The 17,812-nt window shown below is 47.1% G+C and overlaps 1 protein-coding gene across 2 annotated transcripts in view; it reads right to left on the bottom strand.

Moving 5' to 3' along the window:
- Positions 1 to 7,372: 7,372 nt before the first annotated feature.
- SAE1 (SUMO1 activating enzyme subunit 1) overlaps positions 7,373 to 17,812 on the bottom strand; it is a 50,151-nt gene continuing 39,711 nt past the window's right edge. For both annotated transcript variants that reach the window (XM_080908599.1, XM_080908600.1), the window contains 3 exons: positions 15,501 to 15,645; positions 10,681 to 10,750; positions 7,373 to 8,193 (listed from right to left, as the gene is read on the bottom strand). In XM_080908599.1, the coding sequence (XP_080764725.1) occupies positions 8,101 to 8,193; positions 10,681 to 10,750; positions 15,501 to 15,645 (308 nt within the window). In that variant the 3' untranslated portion in view covers positions 7,373 to 8,100. The remainder of the gene's footprint in view (positions 8,194 to 10,680; positions 10,751 to 15,500; positions 15,646 to 17,812) is intronic.

Genomic DNA, 17,812 nt, shown 5'->3' with positions numbered 1-17,812 from the left:
GGGACAGTCACAGTTTCAGGCAAGCTAGAGATGGTCTGGTGGCACAGGCCTGTCATGGCTACTTAGAAGGCCTGAGCAACTAAATGAGACCCAGTCTCAAGTACTGGGGAGGGGACAGCTGGAGAGATGGCCCAGCGGTTAAGAACATGGGCTGGTCTTCAAGAGGATCTGCATTCAGTTCCTGGCACCCACACGGCAGCTCACAATCTATATAACTCAAGTTCCAAGAGATCTGATACCTTCTTCCGGTCTCTGTGGGTACTAGACACATGCATAGTGGTCATTACATGCAGACAAAAAAACCCCAAACACAAATATGCAGATAAAATAAGTAAATGGGCTGGAGAGATGGCTCAGTGGTTAGAGCACTGACTGCTTTTCCAGAGGTCCTGAGTTCAGATCCCAGCAACCACACGGTGGCTCACAATTATGTATAATGTTATCTGATGCCCTCTTCTGGCCTGCAGGCATACATGCAGATGCAACCCTCACAATTGGTAATTAATTAACTTAAAAAACAAAATAATGTTTAAAAAGTTGTAGGAAGACTGAGAATATTGCTTGGTGAGCCCCTGCCTAGAATCCCCCAGTGAGAGGCTGGGGGCGTGGCTCAGTGGTAGAGCCCCTGCCTAGAATTCCCCAGTGATGGGCTTGGGGCGTGGCTCAGTGGTAGAGCCCCTGCCTAGAATCCCCCAGTGAGGGGCTGGGGGTGTGGCTCTGTGGTAGAGCCCCTGCCTAGAATCCCCCAGTGAGGGGCTGGGGGTGTGGCTCTGTGGTAGAGCCCCTGCCTAGAATCCCCCAGTGAGGGGCTGGGGGCGTGGCTCAGTGGTAGAGCCCCTGCCTAGAATCCTCCAGTGAGGGGCCGGGGGCGTGGCTCAGTGGTAGAGCCTCTGCCTAGAATCCCCCAGTGAGGGGCTGGGGGTGTGGCTCAGTGGTAGAGCCCCTGCCTAGAATCCCCAGTGAGGGGCTGGGGGCGTGGCTCAGTGGTAGAGCCCCTGCCTAGAATCCCCCAGTGAGGGTCTAAGACTTGGTGTGTATCTATTCCATAGGCATGACCAGTGTAATTATGCTTGAGATTTACTGATGCCCTCTTCTGGTGTGTCTGAAGACAAGTACATCATATAAATAAATTAAAAAAAAAAATCCCAGAAGGCAGAGGCAGGCAGATCTCTGTGAGTTGGAGTCCAGTCTAGTCTACAGTGTAAGTTGCAGGACAGCCATGGTGGGGAGAGTGCTAAGTCTGATCTAGTCAGATAAGGCAACAATACAGTTGGCTTCACGGATTCTGAACACTACAACCAGTCTGGAAATGTTCTAAGTTCAGGGCTGGTGAGATGAACAGATAAGAAGCCATTGTGCATGAGAATCTGAACTCATGTCCAGACCCACATTACAGGAGGAGAGAACTATTCTCTGACATCCTCACAAGCACCGTGTCTTTAAAAGATTTATTTTATTTATAAAATAAATACACTGTAGCTGTCTTCAGATACACCAGAAGAGGGCATTGGATCCCATTATAGATGGTTGTGAGCCACCATGTGGTTGCTGGGATTTGAACTCAGGACCTCTGGAAGAGCAGTTGGTGATCTAACCACTGAGCCATCTCTCCAGCCCACAAAAATAAACCTTAAAAAAGGAAAGGAAAGGAAGAAAGAAAGAAAGAAAGAAAGAAAGAAAGAAAGAAAGAAAGAAAGAAAAAAAGAAAGAAAGAAAGAAAGAAAGAAAGAAAGAGAGAAAGAAAGAAAGAAAGAGAGAAGTCCACACTAATGACAGGTCACAGGTCGGTCTTCTCCCTCAACAAACTCAATCTAGAGACTCCGCAGTTTGTTTCTGAGACTGTGAGGACCTCCTGTCAAGGTCACACTCACGGTTAATTAGCACAGTGTCCCAGAGAAAACATTTCTCAGCCAGGAGAGGATTGCCACAGTGCTGAAGCCAGGCCGAGCTCCACCCAGTGAGATGCTGTTCCCGAACAATGGCGACCGTAACTTCATAACCCACCTTCATCCCGACTCCTCTTTCCTCAGACACCCCCAGTGCATCTTCTGCTGGTATCACACCCCTTTGTCTCACGTGGTCTAGTGCACTGCCTCAAAGGATATTTTCATTTTCTTTTTTCCCTTTTGTTTGTTTTTCTGTGTAGCCCTGGATGTCTTGCAACACTCTGTAGACCAGGCTGGCCTTGAACCCACAAAGATCCACCTGTCTCTGCCCCCTGAGTGCTGGGAGTAAAGGCATGGCTTATAGTTTATTCCTGAAAACAAATTTTTTTTAAAGAAAATATTTGTAGTTTCGCCAGAGCTGGTGAGATAGAAGGTAAAGTCTTTTTTCTGTCTTCCACTGACTCATTTATGGTTGCTTTGCTTTGTGCGTTGGTGACTGTGCAGGTATGCAGGCTCTCTTGAGGACTACATCCCGGCTTTGAGACAGGATTTCCACCAGGCTACCCTCCCCATCCCCCACTCACCTCTACCCGCACCATGAAGCTCTGGGGATCTGCCTTTCAATCCTCAATGCTATGGTTACAGGCACAGGCAGTCACACCCAGCCTTACACAGGGGGTCCCAGGATTCAAACTCTGACTTGAGTTTTCCCCACAGAGCCAACTTCCTGGTACTATTTATGTTTTATGGGGCTGGGGATAGATCGCAAGGCAAGTGCTAACTCACTAAGCTACGCCCCAGCTCTTCCTTCAGCACTTTAAGTAGTTTTCAGACTCTTGTTCTCTTTTTCTTTTGAGACAAGTTTCGCTTAGTCTGAGCTGGCCTTGAACTCCCGATCTTCCTGCTTTCACCTCCTAAGTATTGGCAATTGATCCCAGGGCTTCAAGCTTGCCAGCCACATGCCAGCCTCTCACTTACCGTGTGGAGGGTGAAGTCCATCCCAGTGGCTGGCTGGGACATCGCACAATGCCCCGGACAGTGCCCCCAGCTAAGGAGCAAAGGTTCACAGAGAATTCATTCAAACCAATACATGTGCATATATGTATGTGCGCATGCACACTACACACATAGGAGCATGTACACACAAGCATACACATACACACACACATGCACACATACACACACCAATTTGGGACAAGGTTTCCCCCCCGGAGCCCAGACTGGCCTCCAGTCTTCATATTCTTTCTTCCCCTCCTTTTTTACTTTTTTGAGACAGGGAGACAGGGTTTCTTGATGTAGCCCTGGAACGAAGTCTTTAGACCAGGCTGGTCTTGGATTTAGATTCGCCTGCCTCTGCTTTCTGAGGGCCAGGATGAAAGGTATACTCCATTACCCCCTCAGTCCTCCATTTTCTGCCTCAGTCTGAGTACTAGGCTCATAGGTTTCAGCCAATACATCTGCCTCTTAGTAAGCTTTATAATTTTGTGGGTGGAAAAGATGGCTGTCAGTAAAGTCCTGGTTATATAGCATGAGGCTTTGTGTATCATAGTTCAGACCTTTAGATGGCTTCTCACAAGATATTATGAAGTTCTTTTGCATACTGTTAGTGTGTATGCATGATTCGTGTATATATGTGCATATATGTGCATATCTGTTCATGTATATGTGACTATGCATGTATGTCTGTGTCTGCTTCTATCTGTGCATGTATGTTTCTATGTGTCTATGTCTGTATCTTTGTGTTTGTGTGTCTATGTGTGCATGATTTTTTATTTACTTTATATATTTGTAAGTATATATACTGTCTTCAGACACAACAGAAGGCATCACATCCCATGACAGATGGTTGTGAGCCACCATGTGGTTGCTGGGAATTGAACTCAGGACCTCTGGAAGAGCAGTTGCTGCTCTTAACCACTGAGCCATCTTTCCAGTTCCATGTGTGTGGAGCCTCTCTCTCTCTCTCTCTCTCTGTGTGTGTGTGTGTGTGTAGGGCAGAGAAAAACTTGTGGGATTCAGGTTTTGTAGGGAACAAATTCCAGTCATCAAGTTTGGCTGCAGCTCCTGTGCCGGCTGAGTCATCCTGCTCAACCCCTTCATACATTGTTTTAGGGCTGCAAAATTTCTTACTGTTTTCAATTCAGTGATTCTCACCTCTACTATATTAGGTCTATGGAGTACATTTTCCAGTCCTAGAATATTCGTTTGGTTCTTTTATACTGTACTGGCTGGTTTTGTGTCAACTTGACACAAACTGGAGTTACCAGAGAAAGGAGCCTCCCTTGAGGAAATGCCTCCATGAGATCCAGCTTTTTCTCAATTAGTGGCCAAGGGTGGGAAGACCCACTGTGGGTGGCGCCATCCCTGGGCTGGTGGTAGTCTTGGGTTCTATAAAAAGCAAGCTGAGCAAGCCAGTAAGTACCATCCCTCCATGGCCTCAGCATCAGCTCCTACTTCCTGATCTGCTTGAGTTCCAGTCCTGACTTTGGTGATGAACAGCAATGTGGAAGTGTAAGCTGAATACACCCTTTCCTCCCCAACATGCTTCTTGGTCATGAAGTTTTGTGCAGGGATAGAAACCCAGACTAAAGACGTATATCATATGTTGCTGACTCTTTACCAGGAACAGTTTTTCATGTACACTGGGCTTACTTTCACTTTGCTATTTAGTGGAGATCTGTGTCTCCGTCCTTGCCCAGTCTACTTTTCCTTTGTTAAAGATTTGTTTTTATTCTGTATGTATGTGTGATTCTACATGTGTGTATACCGTAGTTTGCTTGGGCCTGTAGAGGACAGAAGAGGATATCAGATAGATCCCTTTGAGTTATGAGTGGTTGTGAGACACTGTGTGGGTGCTGGGACTTCAGCAAGGTGCTACTCTGAATCTCCAAGACATCTCCAGCCTTCACATTTCCTTCTTTTCACAGACTCAAATACTGAGAGTAGAAATTGCTTCAAAGATGCAGGATTACTTACAGCCAGAAGCTATACCATGCAAACCCAACAGGCTTGTAGAAAAATTAACCCAAGAGAAAAGGAAACTGCAACCACCACAGCCTCTGCCCAAGGGATGCAGGAAGAGGCCCCACATCTTCCCAGGCAGAGGCTCAGTACCTCTGCTCTGCACATGTCCCAATCCTACCATGGCTGCTCTGGAGAAAGATGGACTTTTGTCTACAAGCTTATTTCCTCCTTAAAAACTATCACAGTGTATAGGGAGCTGTGGGGGAAGGGGAGCGGTGTCAGGTGGTGGTAGTACATGCCTTTAATTCCAGCAGTAGGGAGGCAGATCTCTTGAGTTCGAGGCCAGCCTGGCCTACAGATGGAATTCCAGGAAGGTCAGGGCTACACAGAGAAATACTGTCTCAAAAAGCAAAACAAAATACTACTGTGGTCGGAGAGACGGCAGTCAAGAGTACTTGTTGCTCTGGTGGGGGACCAGAGTTTGGATCCCAGGACCAATACGGTGTCTCACAAAGATATTTAACTCCAAGGTCCAGAGGAACCAATGCCCTGTCCTGGTCTTTGGGAACCAGGCAAGAATGTGGTGCACATAAACACATGCATGCAGGCATAGCAACTATACACATAAAACTTAAACATTCACTTAAGTGGAGACAGTGAGATGGCTCAGTGGGTAAAGGTGATCCCTGGACCCCACATAGCACTCTGAATCCTCTGACCACCCCCCACAAGCACTCCTTGGTGCTTGGCATAGATAGGGACCCAACTCATCAGGATTGGCAGCACATAACTTTATTCCTTGTTTTTTTGGAGACAGGGTTTCTCTGTGTAATAGTTGTCCAGGAACTCACTCTGCAGGCCAGGGACCCACTTGCCTCTGCCTCCTGAGTGCTGGAATTAAAGGCGCACACCAACACTTTTAAACACACTATTCTTAGACACAAGCTGTGTAAAGGAAGTTGGTGGTCATATATCTCCATAGCTGAGTCTGGGTGGAACTTGGCCATCTGGAAAGCTTCCCTCTCAAGACTGACGAGGGTGACCTCAGGGCGGGAAAGTGGATACAGCCAACACATCCAAAAAGCATCTCACGTTTCTTTCCAAAATCCTGAGTTCAGCCATGAGGGCAGCTGCTAGGATTATGAGTCTAACAGGCTGCCAGGCTGCCTGACGCATCGAGGATCCTTTTTCTTGTTTATTCTTTGAGATGAGTTCCCACTGTTTGGCTTGCGCTGAGCTTGAACTGGTGATCCTCCTGGGCCAGGAACAGCTGGGAACATAGGCACACACTGCTACCACTGCGCTTAACAGAAGCCTCCGAGGACAGAGAGAGCATGTGGAATCACTGGGGCAGATCGAACTCAGACTTGCACCTGCCTCTGCCTCCAGAGTGTGTGGATCACCATGCTCAGCATTGTAAATCTTTGTTCTCTGACCCCAGCTTGAGAACTGTGGTGTGTGCACCTACACGTTTAACTCAGTAAAATGCATTATAAAATTTCTAAAAGTAAGTAAGGCTGAGCATAGAGACAAGTTACTGCTTTATTAACTTTGGTTTTTGAGACAAGCTCTATATAGTCCTAGATTTCATGACTGTTTAGCTGCGTTTCTCTTTTATACAGTCCACTCTCCACACGCTTTGAGAAGGGCAGGTTGGAGATCCTGTGCCTCTGGGCAGCTCAGCTGTGACTCCCCCGACTTCCACGCCTCTGAGGATCAGTTCTGAGTGTGCACCTCCCAGAGGTTCTAGCACTCATCACTCCACTGGCCTTTCCAGATACTTAAGGTACTTGTAGCTTCCTCAGAGGCAGGCCCTCTTGGTGACTCGGCCTGTGATCTAGAGGCACCAGCTACAAAGTTTGTTTCATGTAGGTTAACAAGTATCTGCTCCCCCTTGTGACCAAGTCTTTCCACTGCAACCAGGAGGGTGTCTTTTTTGCCTTTCATACCCCAAGAAATCCACAAGACTGCAGACCCCAGTGCCACAGTGGTACTAATGTCACCCAGAAAGGGACTACTCTACATCAGGGTTCCTCTGCACCTGGGATGGATATGGGGGGGACACAGGGTGAGAACTGTTCTGCACCAACGAGAGCACAGAGGGCTAAGAACTGGAGCTGATGGTACGGCAGGGAAAGCCCCATTTTATAGCCATAGGACTCTGCCCTCCACCTCCCCAAATGGCTGCACAGCAGGGGCTGGTTTTGAACTCGTGATCTCACAGTCTTAGCCTCCTAGGTTAAGCTGGGCTCTCTGGTTCACCCACTTGACTTCAGCCTTTTAGCTCGGAGAGCGGTTGCCACATGGCTGAGACACTCAGCACACAGGCAGGAGTCTAAGCATCTATGCGTCCTACCTGCAGTCCAACTGCTGCATCATCCAAAGGACAAAGGAAACAAGGGGGCAGGATTGGAGATATCAGGACCCTTTGAAGTATAGAGGGTGTGAGATTTTTCAGATTTGAGACCAGCTACCCATCCACAAGTTTCTAAAACAGAGGAGACAAGCAAGCTTGAGAGAAACGCTCTTTATTCTCATTCCTTATCAAAGGACCAAGGGAATCTACAAATTAAACAAAGTGCCCCCATACCCAGAAGAAGACCAGACCAACTCGGCCCTCCCTCCCTTCAGGAAGAACCAGGAGACACTGCCCCACCCTAACTCTGGAACACACCTTTTGTGATATTTTGAGAAAGGTTCTTGGCATTATGTAGACCAGCTTGGCCTTGAAATTTACAGCAATCCTCCTGCCCCAGCATCCCAATTTCTAGGATTACAAGCCTGCATAACAGCTCCTAGCATTAAATCTACCTTTTAGAAATAAACTGTTTGGACTGAAAAGACGGTTCAGCCACTTAAAGCTGACAACCAAAAAGACATGACAACTGGGTGACAGTCTCTCCCTTCCAAAATCCAGCTAAAGCCTGAGGAAGGGCCAACAACAGAGGGCTGTTCTCAGTTCTCCAGGCAACAGTTTCAGAGGCTCTGGGCCTCAGATCCCTGCTGACTTCCTGCTCCTCTCTGTTGACCTATAGAAAGAAATTAAGTCCAAAAGGTGACAAGAAACTGACATCACAAAGTACGATGCTCTTCCCAGGCGCTGTCAGTCCCCAGTGACAGCACAGGGCTGCAATGCCAGCAGGTCCCTGACAGTTGCTAGGACAAACGCAGGGTGACATCTTCTTGTTCTAGGAAAACAATCCCGATGTGCCTTCATGGAGAGGGTAGTGACGCGGTGGCTTGCTCAGCCTCACTGGGGACCAAGGCACTCCACAACTCCACTGCCCTTTATGCCATCGAAGAAGAAGAAGTTGTTGTGAGGAGGGTCCCTTTGAGACAGGGCCTGGAGAGAGACAGCAGAACAACAAAGGATGGGCCTTCTAAAGTGGACCAGGAAAAAGAACATGAAAATCACAAGGGAAAGGCCAAGAGTACTCTGGGTAAAAGCTTCTGCTTAAGCTGGGCGGTGGTGGCACAGGTCTTTAATCCCAGGACTCAGGAGGCAGAGGCAGGTGGATCTCTCTGAGTTCTAGGCCAGTTGGCCTACAGAGAAACCATATCTAAAAAAACACAATTTAAAACAAACAAAGAAGCAAGAAGCCTAACACAATCATGGCCCAGCATAAACAGAGGCTTTCACCCAGCTTCAGAGTTTAATCCCTGGAATGGCATTCAGATCTCTGTAAGTTCAACACCAACATAATGCAGGTGGGCTACACAGTGGGACATTGTCACAAACCATACATAACTGGTTTAGGACAATGCTCCTCAACTGGGGCTAGCCCACCTATGTGCTGGGGGGGGGGGTCATCAGCATGTGCAGGAACTCCTCTGCCATCCCTTTCTTGCCCCCCCCCCCATTTCTCAGTAATAGGAGCTGCTGTCATCAATGGAAAGGAGCACTGTCTAATGGTGCCAAAAACAACACTCCCAGAGACACCAAGCCAAAGTGGACATGACCCATGCCTCCTGAGTAGCTCCAACTGCAAGTCCTGGCTCAACTCATGTTTTAATACGGGGTCTGCTATGGCCACTGCTTTCCCTCTACCACTGTGGACAGAAACTCATGGACCACAGGCATGACTGAGGCCTAAAGCCTGCCAGAACAGTGAATGACTAGAAGGATATGAGGAAGGGAGGGAGGGAGGTAGGAAGAGAAAGCTGATCTGCAGAACTTTCACACTCCCTCTAACTGCTCCCAAGTACTTTTAATAGGTGCTCAGAGAGAGGCCTCAGATGCAGGTCCTCCTGCCAGCTGGCTGTAGTGTGCTAAGTAGAGGGAGTGGAGGGATGAAGGGACAGGGCAGAGGGTGAACATGGGGCAAAAGGTAAAGTGCTTCCCGAGCAAGATGGGGTACGAGATTCCAAACACACCCAGCAACCAAGAATGTAGAGTGCTCTGGCTGTCTGGGGTAAACAGAAACAAGATGCTGAGCAACAGCTGTACCCAGCAGGCAGGAAGGAGGGGGCAGCATTAAGACAGGGATGTGGAGAAGCCACCCTCAACAATGGTTTCAGGCCACCTGCCCCAACCTCCATACTCTCCCCACCCCCACAGGCAAACAGCGCCATGCCAGTTGAGTTGTTAGGAGAGCATCTGCAGAGCCTTCAGGTTCTCCTGCTTCTCTAGCCCTTGCTGTTTGGAGTGTACAAGTGGGGAAGACTTGGGCAAATGAGTTCAGTATAGAGAGCCAATCAGCAAAGGAGAGAAAAAGATTGTAAAGCTACAGGATTCAGGATGAATCCTTACATAGCATGGAGAACTCCAAGTCAAAGCAGCAAGAACCAGTGTCTCCATACACTGTTCTTGGTCTGAACTTGTACAGACGAAATCAGCCAGCCAGCCAGCTCTGTCAGCAGATATGATTACAGACACTTCTGCAGGGAAGAGCTGTCATGGTGGCTCGTGCTTTCATTCCCAGCACTCAGGGGACTAAGAGTTTAAGGTCAGCCTGGACTATAGATTAAGACCCTGTTTTAAAAACAAAACCACACACTTTAGCACTGAGCTACATCCTAGCCCTGCACAAGATTAAGAAAGTTGGGCAAGGGGGCTGGAGATATGGCTCAGTGGTTAAGAGCACCGACTGCTCTTCCAGAGATCCTGAGTTCAAATCCCAGAAACCACATGGTGGCTCACAACCATCTGTAATGAGATCTGATGCCCTCTTCTGGTGTGTCTGAGGACAGCTACAGTGTACTTAAAAAACAAACAAACAAACAAAAAAAACTGCCTGCTCTTTTAGAGGACCCAAGTTCAATTCCCAGCACCCACATGGCTGCTGTGGGATAGGACATCCTCACACAGATACAACTATACACAGCAAAAAAGAAAGTTGGGCAAATATTTAAGTCACCAATGAAAATAAAATCGACTTCAAATTGGCAAAGCTTTAGCAAACCAAATATTCTAGAAGGGTTACATAGTTCCTAGACCCAGTCTTCTTCTTCTAAATCACGAATAGTCTATAACAGGAGGTCACAGGTTTCTGTAAGCATTCATGTAGCTGCTGGTAGATCATGTGTCCTATAGACACTGAACTTAAACCTCCTCTACACACACTCACAGCACACAGAACAGGGCCCTGACACCACTCTGCCGGATGTCAGTTTAGAGCACAGGGGCTGGAGTCTCTTTTCAGTGTTTTCCTCTATGATGGGAACCTCCATCTACTCACACAACTGGTAGAGCAAAGTGGTAACTATAGGAAGCATCCAAGGCCATGGATGGCCCAAGATGGTTGGGTACAGAGCCAGGGCATGCAAGACTGAGGGACAAGAGAGCAAGCAGGCCTCAGCCAGTCCGCCCTCGGCTCCATGATGACTTTACCTTCACAACTTCCTGTGCCAAGATCCCTCCAACCACAGCACATACTGGGGCCATCTCAGAGAAGCAGAACCTAGAAGACAGACAAGAAAAACATAGCACCAGGGCACAGGAAGATGGAGGGTGGGAACCAGCCAGGGGCTGTCCTGGATAAAAGTTCTGGTTAGAGAGCAGTGCCAAAGCTGGTATCCAGGCCTGAAAATTAAATTTGACCCCAGGGGCTCCTAAGTGGGTGGGGAAGACCTTTAACTTTGCAAAGCATGAATTCCTCCACATGCTTCTTTTTCTTTTTCTTTTTTTTTTTAAGTTCAAGGAAAGACTATATCTGTGCTTCCTAAAAATAAGGTCCTACAAACACCAGATGTGTGAGTGGCCCCAGCACATTCCCGCAATTCTCTCAGCACACGGGCAGTGGGTTCTCCTGTGTGCTATTCCCAGAGCCATGGGCGAGCAGGCCCTGCTGTGTGCTACAAGACAGTAAACATGGGACATCACAAAGTCTGCACGACCCACATAGGCTGCAGCTCCTTCCTTCTGGGCTTGGCTGGAGAAGACTGTCAGCGGCCAGTAACCCTCCGAGGGTCCAAAACACAGGCTCCCATAAGAAGTTGTCAGGCTAGTTCCTAGCTCTCAACACAGAAGGGTCATTAGAGGAGCAAACTGGGACTTCAGGCTACCCTGACCCTCTCACATGGATACATATGCCTTCTAGACATTTTTAAAGGTGTATCACCTAGACACATAATAATATAAACCAAATTACCAATATCCATCTTTTGATCTGGTACACCAATGATTAAGTGTTTAAGTTGTTTTTATGGAGCCACACATCAACCATCCATCTTGGTGTCTCTTAAAATGACACATGTATGTACTGCTAAAATGCAATGCAGAAGGGCCTGCATATTAAAGGTCTTTATAGCACAGGGTACATAGAACATAACAAAGTAAACCCCATGACCAGGTAACAATGTTCCTTTTATCACAAAACACAACTGAGAACAAGACTATGTAGCCCAAGCTGGCACCAACCTGAATCCTCCTGCTTCAGCCTCTGGAGTGCTGGAGATACAAAGTGAGTATATTTCCTGGGGAGCTGGAGGTGCTCTACCACCCTGTCACACTCCATTGGCCCTCTTTTTACTTTTTGAGACAGGCTCTCACTAAGTTGTTTGACCTGACCTTGAAAGAACTTGTGATCTTTCTGCCTTCACCCTCTGAGCAACTGACATCACAGGATACACCACCACATCCAGTCATGTAACCAACCAACCGAGGCCACCCACACACCCACACTCTACATGTCAACACTCCATAGTGCTTGACTTTTCTTCTTCCTCGAGAAGTGTATTGTTTGAGGCTGGCCATGGTGGAGAGAACGCGACATCTAGGGTTTTCCAACCAGCAACGAGCAGATTCTCACACACACTGAGTGATGCTACGGAAATCTTGCTCCCCAATTTAACCAGTCAGTAAAAGGCTAGAGCCTGTGATTGGGCAGTGGAAGGAAAAGGTGGGACCTGAGGCTTGAGTGATAGGGTTGCAGGTAGAGGGAGGAGGAGGAGGTGCCATGAGAGGAGACAGACCATGAGCATGTGGCCAGGACAAACAGCAAGCAACGAGGAACTTCATAGCTTGGGAAGAACTTAGAATAGCTCCAAACCTGCCCAATCTAGGCTTACAACTTGTAGAAAATACCTGGATTGTGTTGTGTGTCTTTTAGACGGCCTTACTAGAATTATCAATTCACTTTACATTTTGAGCTCTTTAAGTCAGTCTCCAGAACAAAACCAACCAGCCAACCAACCAAAACCAAAGCAAAACAAGAAATAAACCCAAAATAACTAAAGCAAAGACAACAACAAAAATCTCAGAAAGTTCACTAAGGATAGTGTGGGTAAGAGGTTGAAATGGTCTCTCTAGAGTCCTGGTTAGCCTTGAACTCTCGGCAATGCTTGTCCCTCTGCTTCATAATCGAGGAGATGGCAGGTGTGTGTATATGTATGTGTATACAAGTGTGTATGTATGTATGTATGTGTATACATGTATGTGTATACATACACACAGACATACATGCTGAGATGTCTGACACCAAGGACAAGTACTACATGACTCCACTTACTCAAGGGTGCACTAAAGGCACCAGGAGCTAGGAGGAACAGAAGAGGAAGTCAACTGTGATGATTGTGCGGCAGGGAAAGAGAATCAATGCCTAGGTGTGGCATATTTAAAAAAGACTCAAATGGGACTTGAAAAAGCTTATTAAATGTGCTAGACGGTTAGAATGGGGCTGTAGGAGGCCTAGGTTCAATTCCCAGCACCACAAAATGGCTCATAACCACCTGTTATGCCAACCAAGCTCTATGGCATCTGACACTCTTTTTGGGCTTGTGTGCGCCACATGCATATGGCATAGACACACACACAAGCAAAACATACATACACACTAAGTATAAGTAAATACAATAAAAAGAAAAAAAGAAGACTAATTCAAAACAAAGGTTAGCATGAGGCCCAGGGAAACGCCCCAGGAACCCAGGTAAAGGTAGAAGGAGAAAACTGACTCTGCAGCTGACCTCTGACCTCCTCATCACGTACTCACACACCTGAAACAAGGTGCTGAGACGGTTAAACCAGGACGTTATTGCTAATTCTCCTATGACTTCCATCTCGAGTGAGTGTGCGACAGGCTGCAGCAGGGGAGGTCAGACAACCTTCGAGGCTGTGTTTTGGCCCTTAGGTTGACAGGATTGGTGGCAAACATCAAACCCATGGATCGTCATGTATTTGTCATGTATAGTTTTGTTTTGAGATAGGGCTAGATCCTTCTGCCTTTACCTCCCTCAACCGCTAACTTAAAAAATACAATATAAATTATTTCACACATAAAGTTATGAACGTCTATGAAGGCTGAAAAGAAAACCACACCTTAACAAAGTAAAGGCTAAGTTAGTACCTACACATCAGGTCATGCAACACCTTGACCTACATAAAAGTAACCTGGTTCTGTCTAGTATAGAGCATATGTTTATACTGCAAAGAGGCAATCGAAAAATGTCTGTCTGTCGTCTCTCTCTCTGAGCCCAGACCCAAAGATGTTAGCAGTGGCTAAAACAGGTCATCTTTTCTCCTCATCAGAAAAGCAATACAGCTCTTACTTTCAAGGAAAGAGCACTCAGAACAAGAAGGTGAGAGCACAGGCCACCGTCAGATTAAGATGGACAGAGGCCCAGGCACAGCTGTCCCTGCTCTGCTGCAGCATCAAGCCATTTGTAAGAGGCGGCTCACTCATCTCCTCACCTGCATCCTTATCTCACCCTGGACCTGCCAGCACAGCATCAAGAAGCCTCTGAACAACCTCTTACTTAGAAGGCAATAGGAGAAGCGGCTGAGCACACAGAACCCAGACTAGGGATGTAGTTTCCACAAGAGGTAGGTAGGGAAGAGAAAAGCCAGTAGCTCATTAGGCCATGTGTGGACTGTCACATCTGGGAAGTAAAGCCTTTAACTCTTGCCGGTTCATCACCCTAAATGTCCAAATTAGCACTTAGCTGCATGTTCATAGCCCAGCATCAAACTTGCCACTCTGGGTGGATCTATTGGAGGGAAGCTCAGTGGGATTGAGTGCACCTCATGGTCTGGTCTTTCCCCCAGTAAGAGAGGAGTGCTAAGCGTGTGAAGCTGCCAGGCATGATTTAGCCAAAGAACCTCAAAAGCTACTTCCTAGCTGTGGAGGATGGCCTTTTAGTTCCCGGCTCCACAAGGAGTTAAGACTATCATGAGTGATGCTGGCTGGGGGCAGGAAGAGCCCAGGAAGCGACAAGGCAGTAGGAGCTCTCTGGCAGCCTTATTGCTGAGAAAAACCTGAAAGCAATATGGTTATTGGGGTGAGATATGTGGTGGCAGCACTAGTGTCACTGATAAAACCCTTGGGCAGAGCCAGGTATTGTGGTGCACACCTGTCATTTAAGCACCTACAAAGCCACGTATCAAAAGAGGGTAGCAATGATAAAATGAGATCGGATATCTATGGATTATTGCTTCATTTAACTAATGAGGAAATAATCTACAATAATATTGTAATATAAATAATCTACAAAGGCCTCTGTGCATGAGACTAGTCACTTCCCTTCTCTGAGCTCCTGTCTCATTTATGAACTGCGTTGCAGATCACAAACAGGACTATGGTAGATCACGGGCCTGAGCAACCGCAGCAAACACACTGTGCCCACCACTCCCATGGGCTACGGCCTGGAAGTTCAGCGATGAGGCAAACAGTGTGCTCAAGACGGTACAGCGCTCAGAAGGAACTCAGGGCCACTTGTCTAAAATACCTCAAACCTGACTGTGAGGGCAGGAGACTGCTGCAGTTAGAACTTCCCGAGCCTGGTAAAGGTGCAGAGAGGTGCCCATTGGGTGACAAACATCCACCAAGTGACTGATCACACCTCATTCATCCTCAGCTGATCTGGATAGTGTACGACACAAGGAAACACTGCAGTACTTCACAGCTAAGGCTGAGCAAGAGCGCTAAAGCTCTACGTGCCGGGATCCGCCCTGTGACAGGCAAGGAAATCAGGCATGGACTCAGGACAGAAGAGGAACAAAAAGGGCCCGCATGTCAACAGACCACATGATACCTTAAACTTCAAGCTACATGAAAACCTAAACCTACAAGTCTTTGCTGCTTTGTCGTGTTGGTTAGAGCACCAGCAGGAGGTCCCTTATACAGCTGGGTAATGTGTTGCGGGAGTCCCCTTTGAGACTTGGGTCTCCATAAAGAAAAATACCAGAACCAGATGTCTGTCTGTTCAGATGCCAACCTGACAAAGTCATCGGGAAGCAGGTCAGGACTAACGCCCAGTGAGTCGAGCACATCATTCCGTATCTGCAGCAGCAGCTCCGAATCCTCGTTGTAGCTATCAGAAGTAGGGTCTCTCCCTTTATCTGTGCGGAATTTCAGCAGCACTGGGGAAGGGGAAAAAGGAAGGTTAGAGAGCTCTTCTTGTAATGCTCATTTCAAACTCTCAAGTAGAAGAAAAGCCCCAAATGTCTGTTCTCTTCTATTTACCCACAGGAAGTAATACATTAACCAAAATGTAGGCCAGGTGAGATGGCTGGAGAGATGGCTCAGTGGTTAGAGCACTGACTGCTCTTCCAGGGGTCCTGAGTTCAAATCCCAGCAACCACACGTTGGCTCACAAACATCTGTAATGAGATCTGATGCCCTCTTCTGGTGCGTCTGAAAACAGTCACAATGTGTTCAAATATGTAAAAATAAAACAAATCTAAAAAAAAAAAAAAAAGCAGCACTTTCATCTTCCCATCAAATCCACTCAGAAAGCAGCGCAGCATAGTAACACATTTTCTGTGCTTGGAAAGTACAACACACTCTGACCAAGCCACAGGTCAAAGTCAGGTAAGGTTTTCCTAAGGAGGCAACAAAATAGAAAGTACATGGGCAGAGAGGCCAGAAGGGAAAGCCCTGTTACAACCTGGAGGAGAGGCCAGGGCAGGAGGCCTGCATTCTAGGCACCAGTTCAAAGGGTGCTTCAGCCAAAAAGGAAGGCCAAATACTCACTCACCAGATAGACAGGTTACTGTAAACAAACCTCCCTTAATATAAGAACTATGTCAACATCCAGGAACCAAGGAAGCAGAAGAAAGGTTCCAGCCTGGGCCTGGAGCCAGGCCTATGTAAGGAGACCATGATAGGGCCAGACCTTGGTCCAAATGGAACATTACCGACACAAGCAGGTTCTGCCGCTGCTGTACCCTGGCCTATTGTCACCGATGCACACCTACATGGCAGAATGACCACTTGGCCTCACAGCTTGCCCCAGAATATACAGTATATTGCAGTGTAGAAATAAAGACAAGTGAACTGGCTTTTTAGCTTAAGCAATGGATGCTCTACACAGCACTTACCTAGACAGGGACTTTATTAAGTCTTAGCTTCTACACATCAAGAGAACATATTTCCCTGAAGATGAAGGAAGCTGGAAAGCAGAGCCATTTGAGATTGCTCCACACTCTTAAAAATAGTCATTGGAACTTGCTCTAACTAAAGAACTATTCCCTCCCCCTTCTCAAGATTAAGTTATGTATATGTGTGTGTATCTTTATGTGGGTATACACACAAGTGCAAATTGCTGTGGAAACCAGAGGTGTCAGATCCTCTTGAGTTACAAATGGCCGAGTAGCCTAAACTGGGTGCTAGAAAGCTAACTCTGATCCTCTGGAAGATCAGGAAGTTAAAGCCCATACTGTTACTGTGAGACTGACAAACAGCTTGGCAAATGAGCATCCAAGACCAAGTCCTGGGCTTCAATTAGCACAAACCTTATCCAACCAGCATTGAGGCAGTGACTGGTTGCGTCTTGATTTCTGCATTTGTGAAGCTTATAGCTAGGGCTGCATTCATGACAGAAAAGTCACAAAGCCAATGGAGCTCCACTAAAGTTTGAGCGGAGTTTGAAAATGCATTGCAAGTTTTTCATGAAAACCAAACAAAACAAACAAACACCCCACAAACCACAAGAGCCCAAATAGAAGAAAGGTCTGATTTCTGGGATATCTCTGCTAAACAAAATGCCCAGTCTCTATTTCACTGGCAATTTTTACATGTCTAGTATAGGGTCTATGTATGGAAGTTAAAAAAAAAAAAAAAACAAAAAAACAACAACGGCTTGCTTGGGATACTGTCTGCAGTCTGGGATGCTAGTTCCTTTAGTGCTGCCCGAGCACTTAACATGCTAGATGACAGCTGCCACACTGCAGCACGTGGGCTTGGCTTCTAACTGCATATCAGATGTGCAGAGAATGTCGGCACCCAAGTCAGCACCTGAGACTGGCTGGAGTGGAAACCAGAGACTCTTCCCTAACTACTTCCTGAGAAAACCAGAGCCCTAGACACTAGCCAGGCTAGCAGAGCTGTTTCTCTGGTGGCCCATGCTGAACGTGCTTCCTGTTTGTAACCCTAGAGGACAGTGAGACTCACCACCCATCTACTTTTAGAGGAAGAGCACCCAGGGAGAAGCTCACTTTACTGCTATGAGGGAAGGGCAGGACTATAAACGTAGGCTTGCTTCTGGAATCCAAAAACGGCAGTACCATGCAGGAACTTTGGCATGCT

Source organism: Micromys minutus, assembly GCF_963924665.1.
Source record: "Micromys minutus genome assembly, chromosome: 32".
NCBI lineage: Eukaryota > Metazoa > Chordata > Mammalia > Rodentia > Muridae > Micromys > Micromys minutus.
The sequence above is the reverse complement of the archived record's forward strand: the minus strand, read 5'-3'. Positions and strand labels throughout refer to the sequence as shown.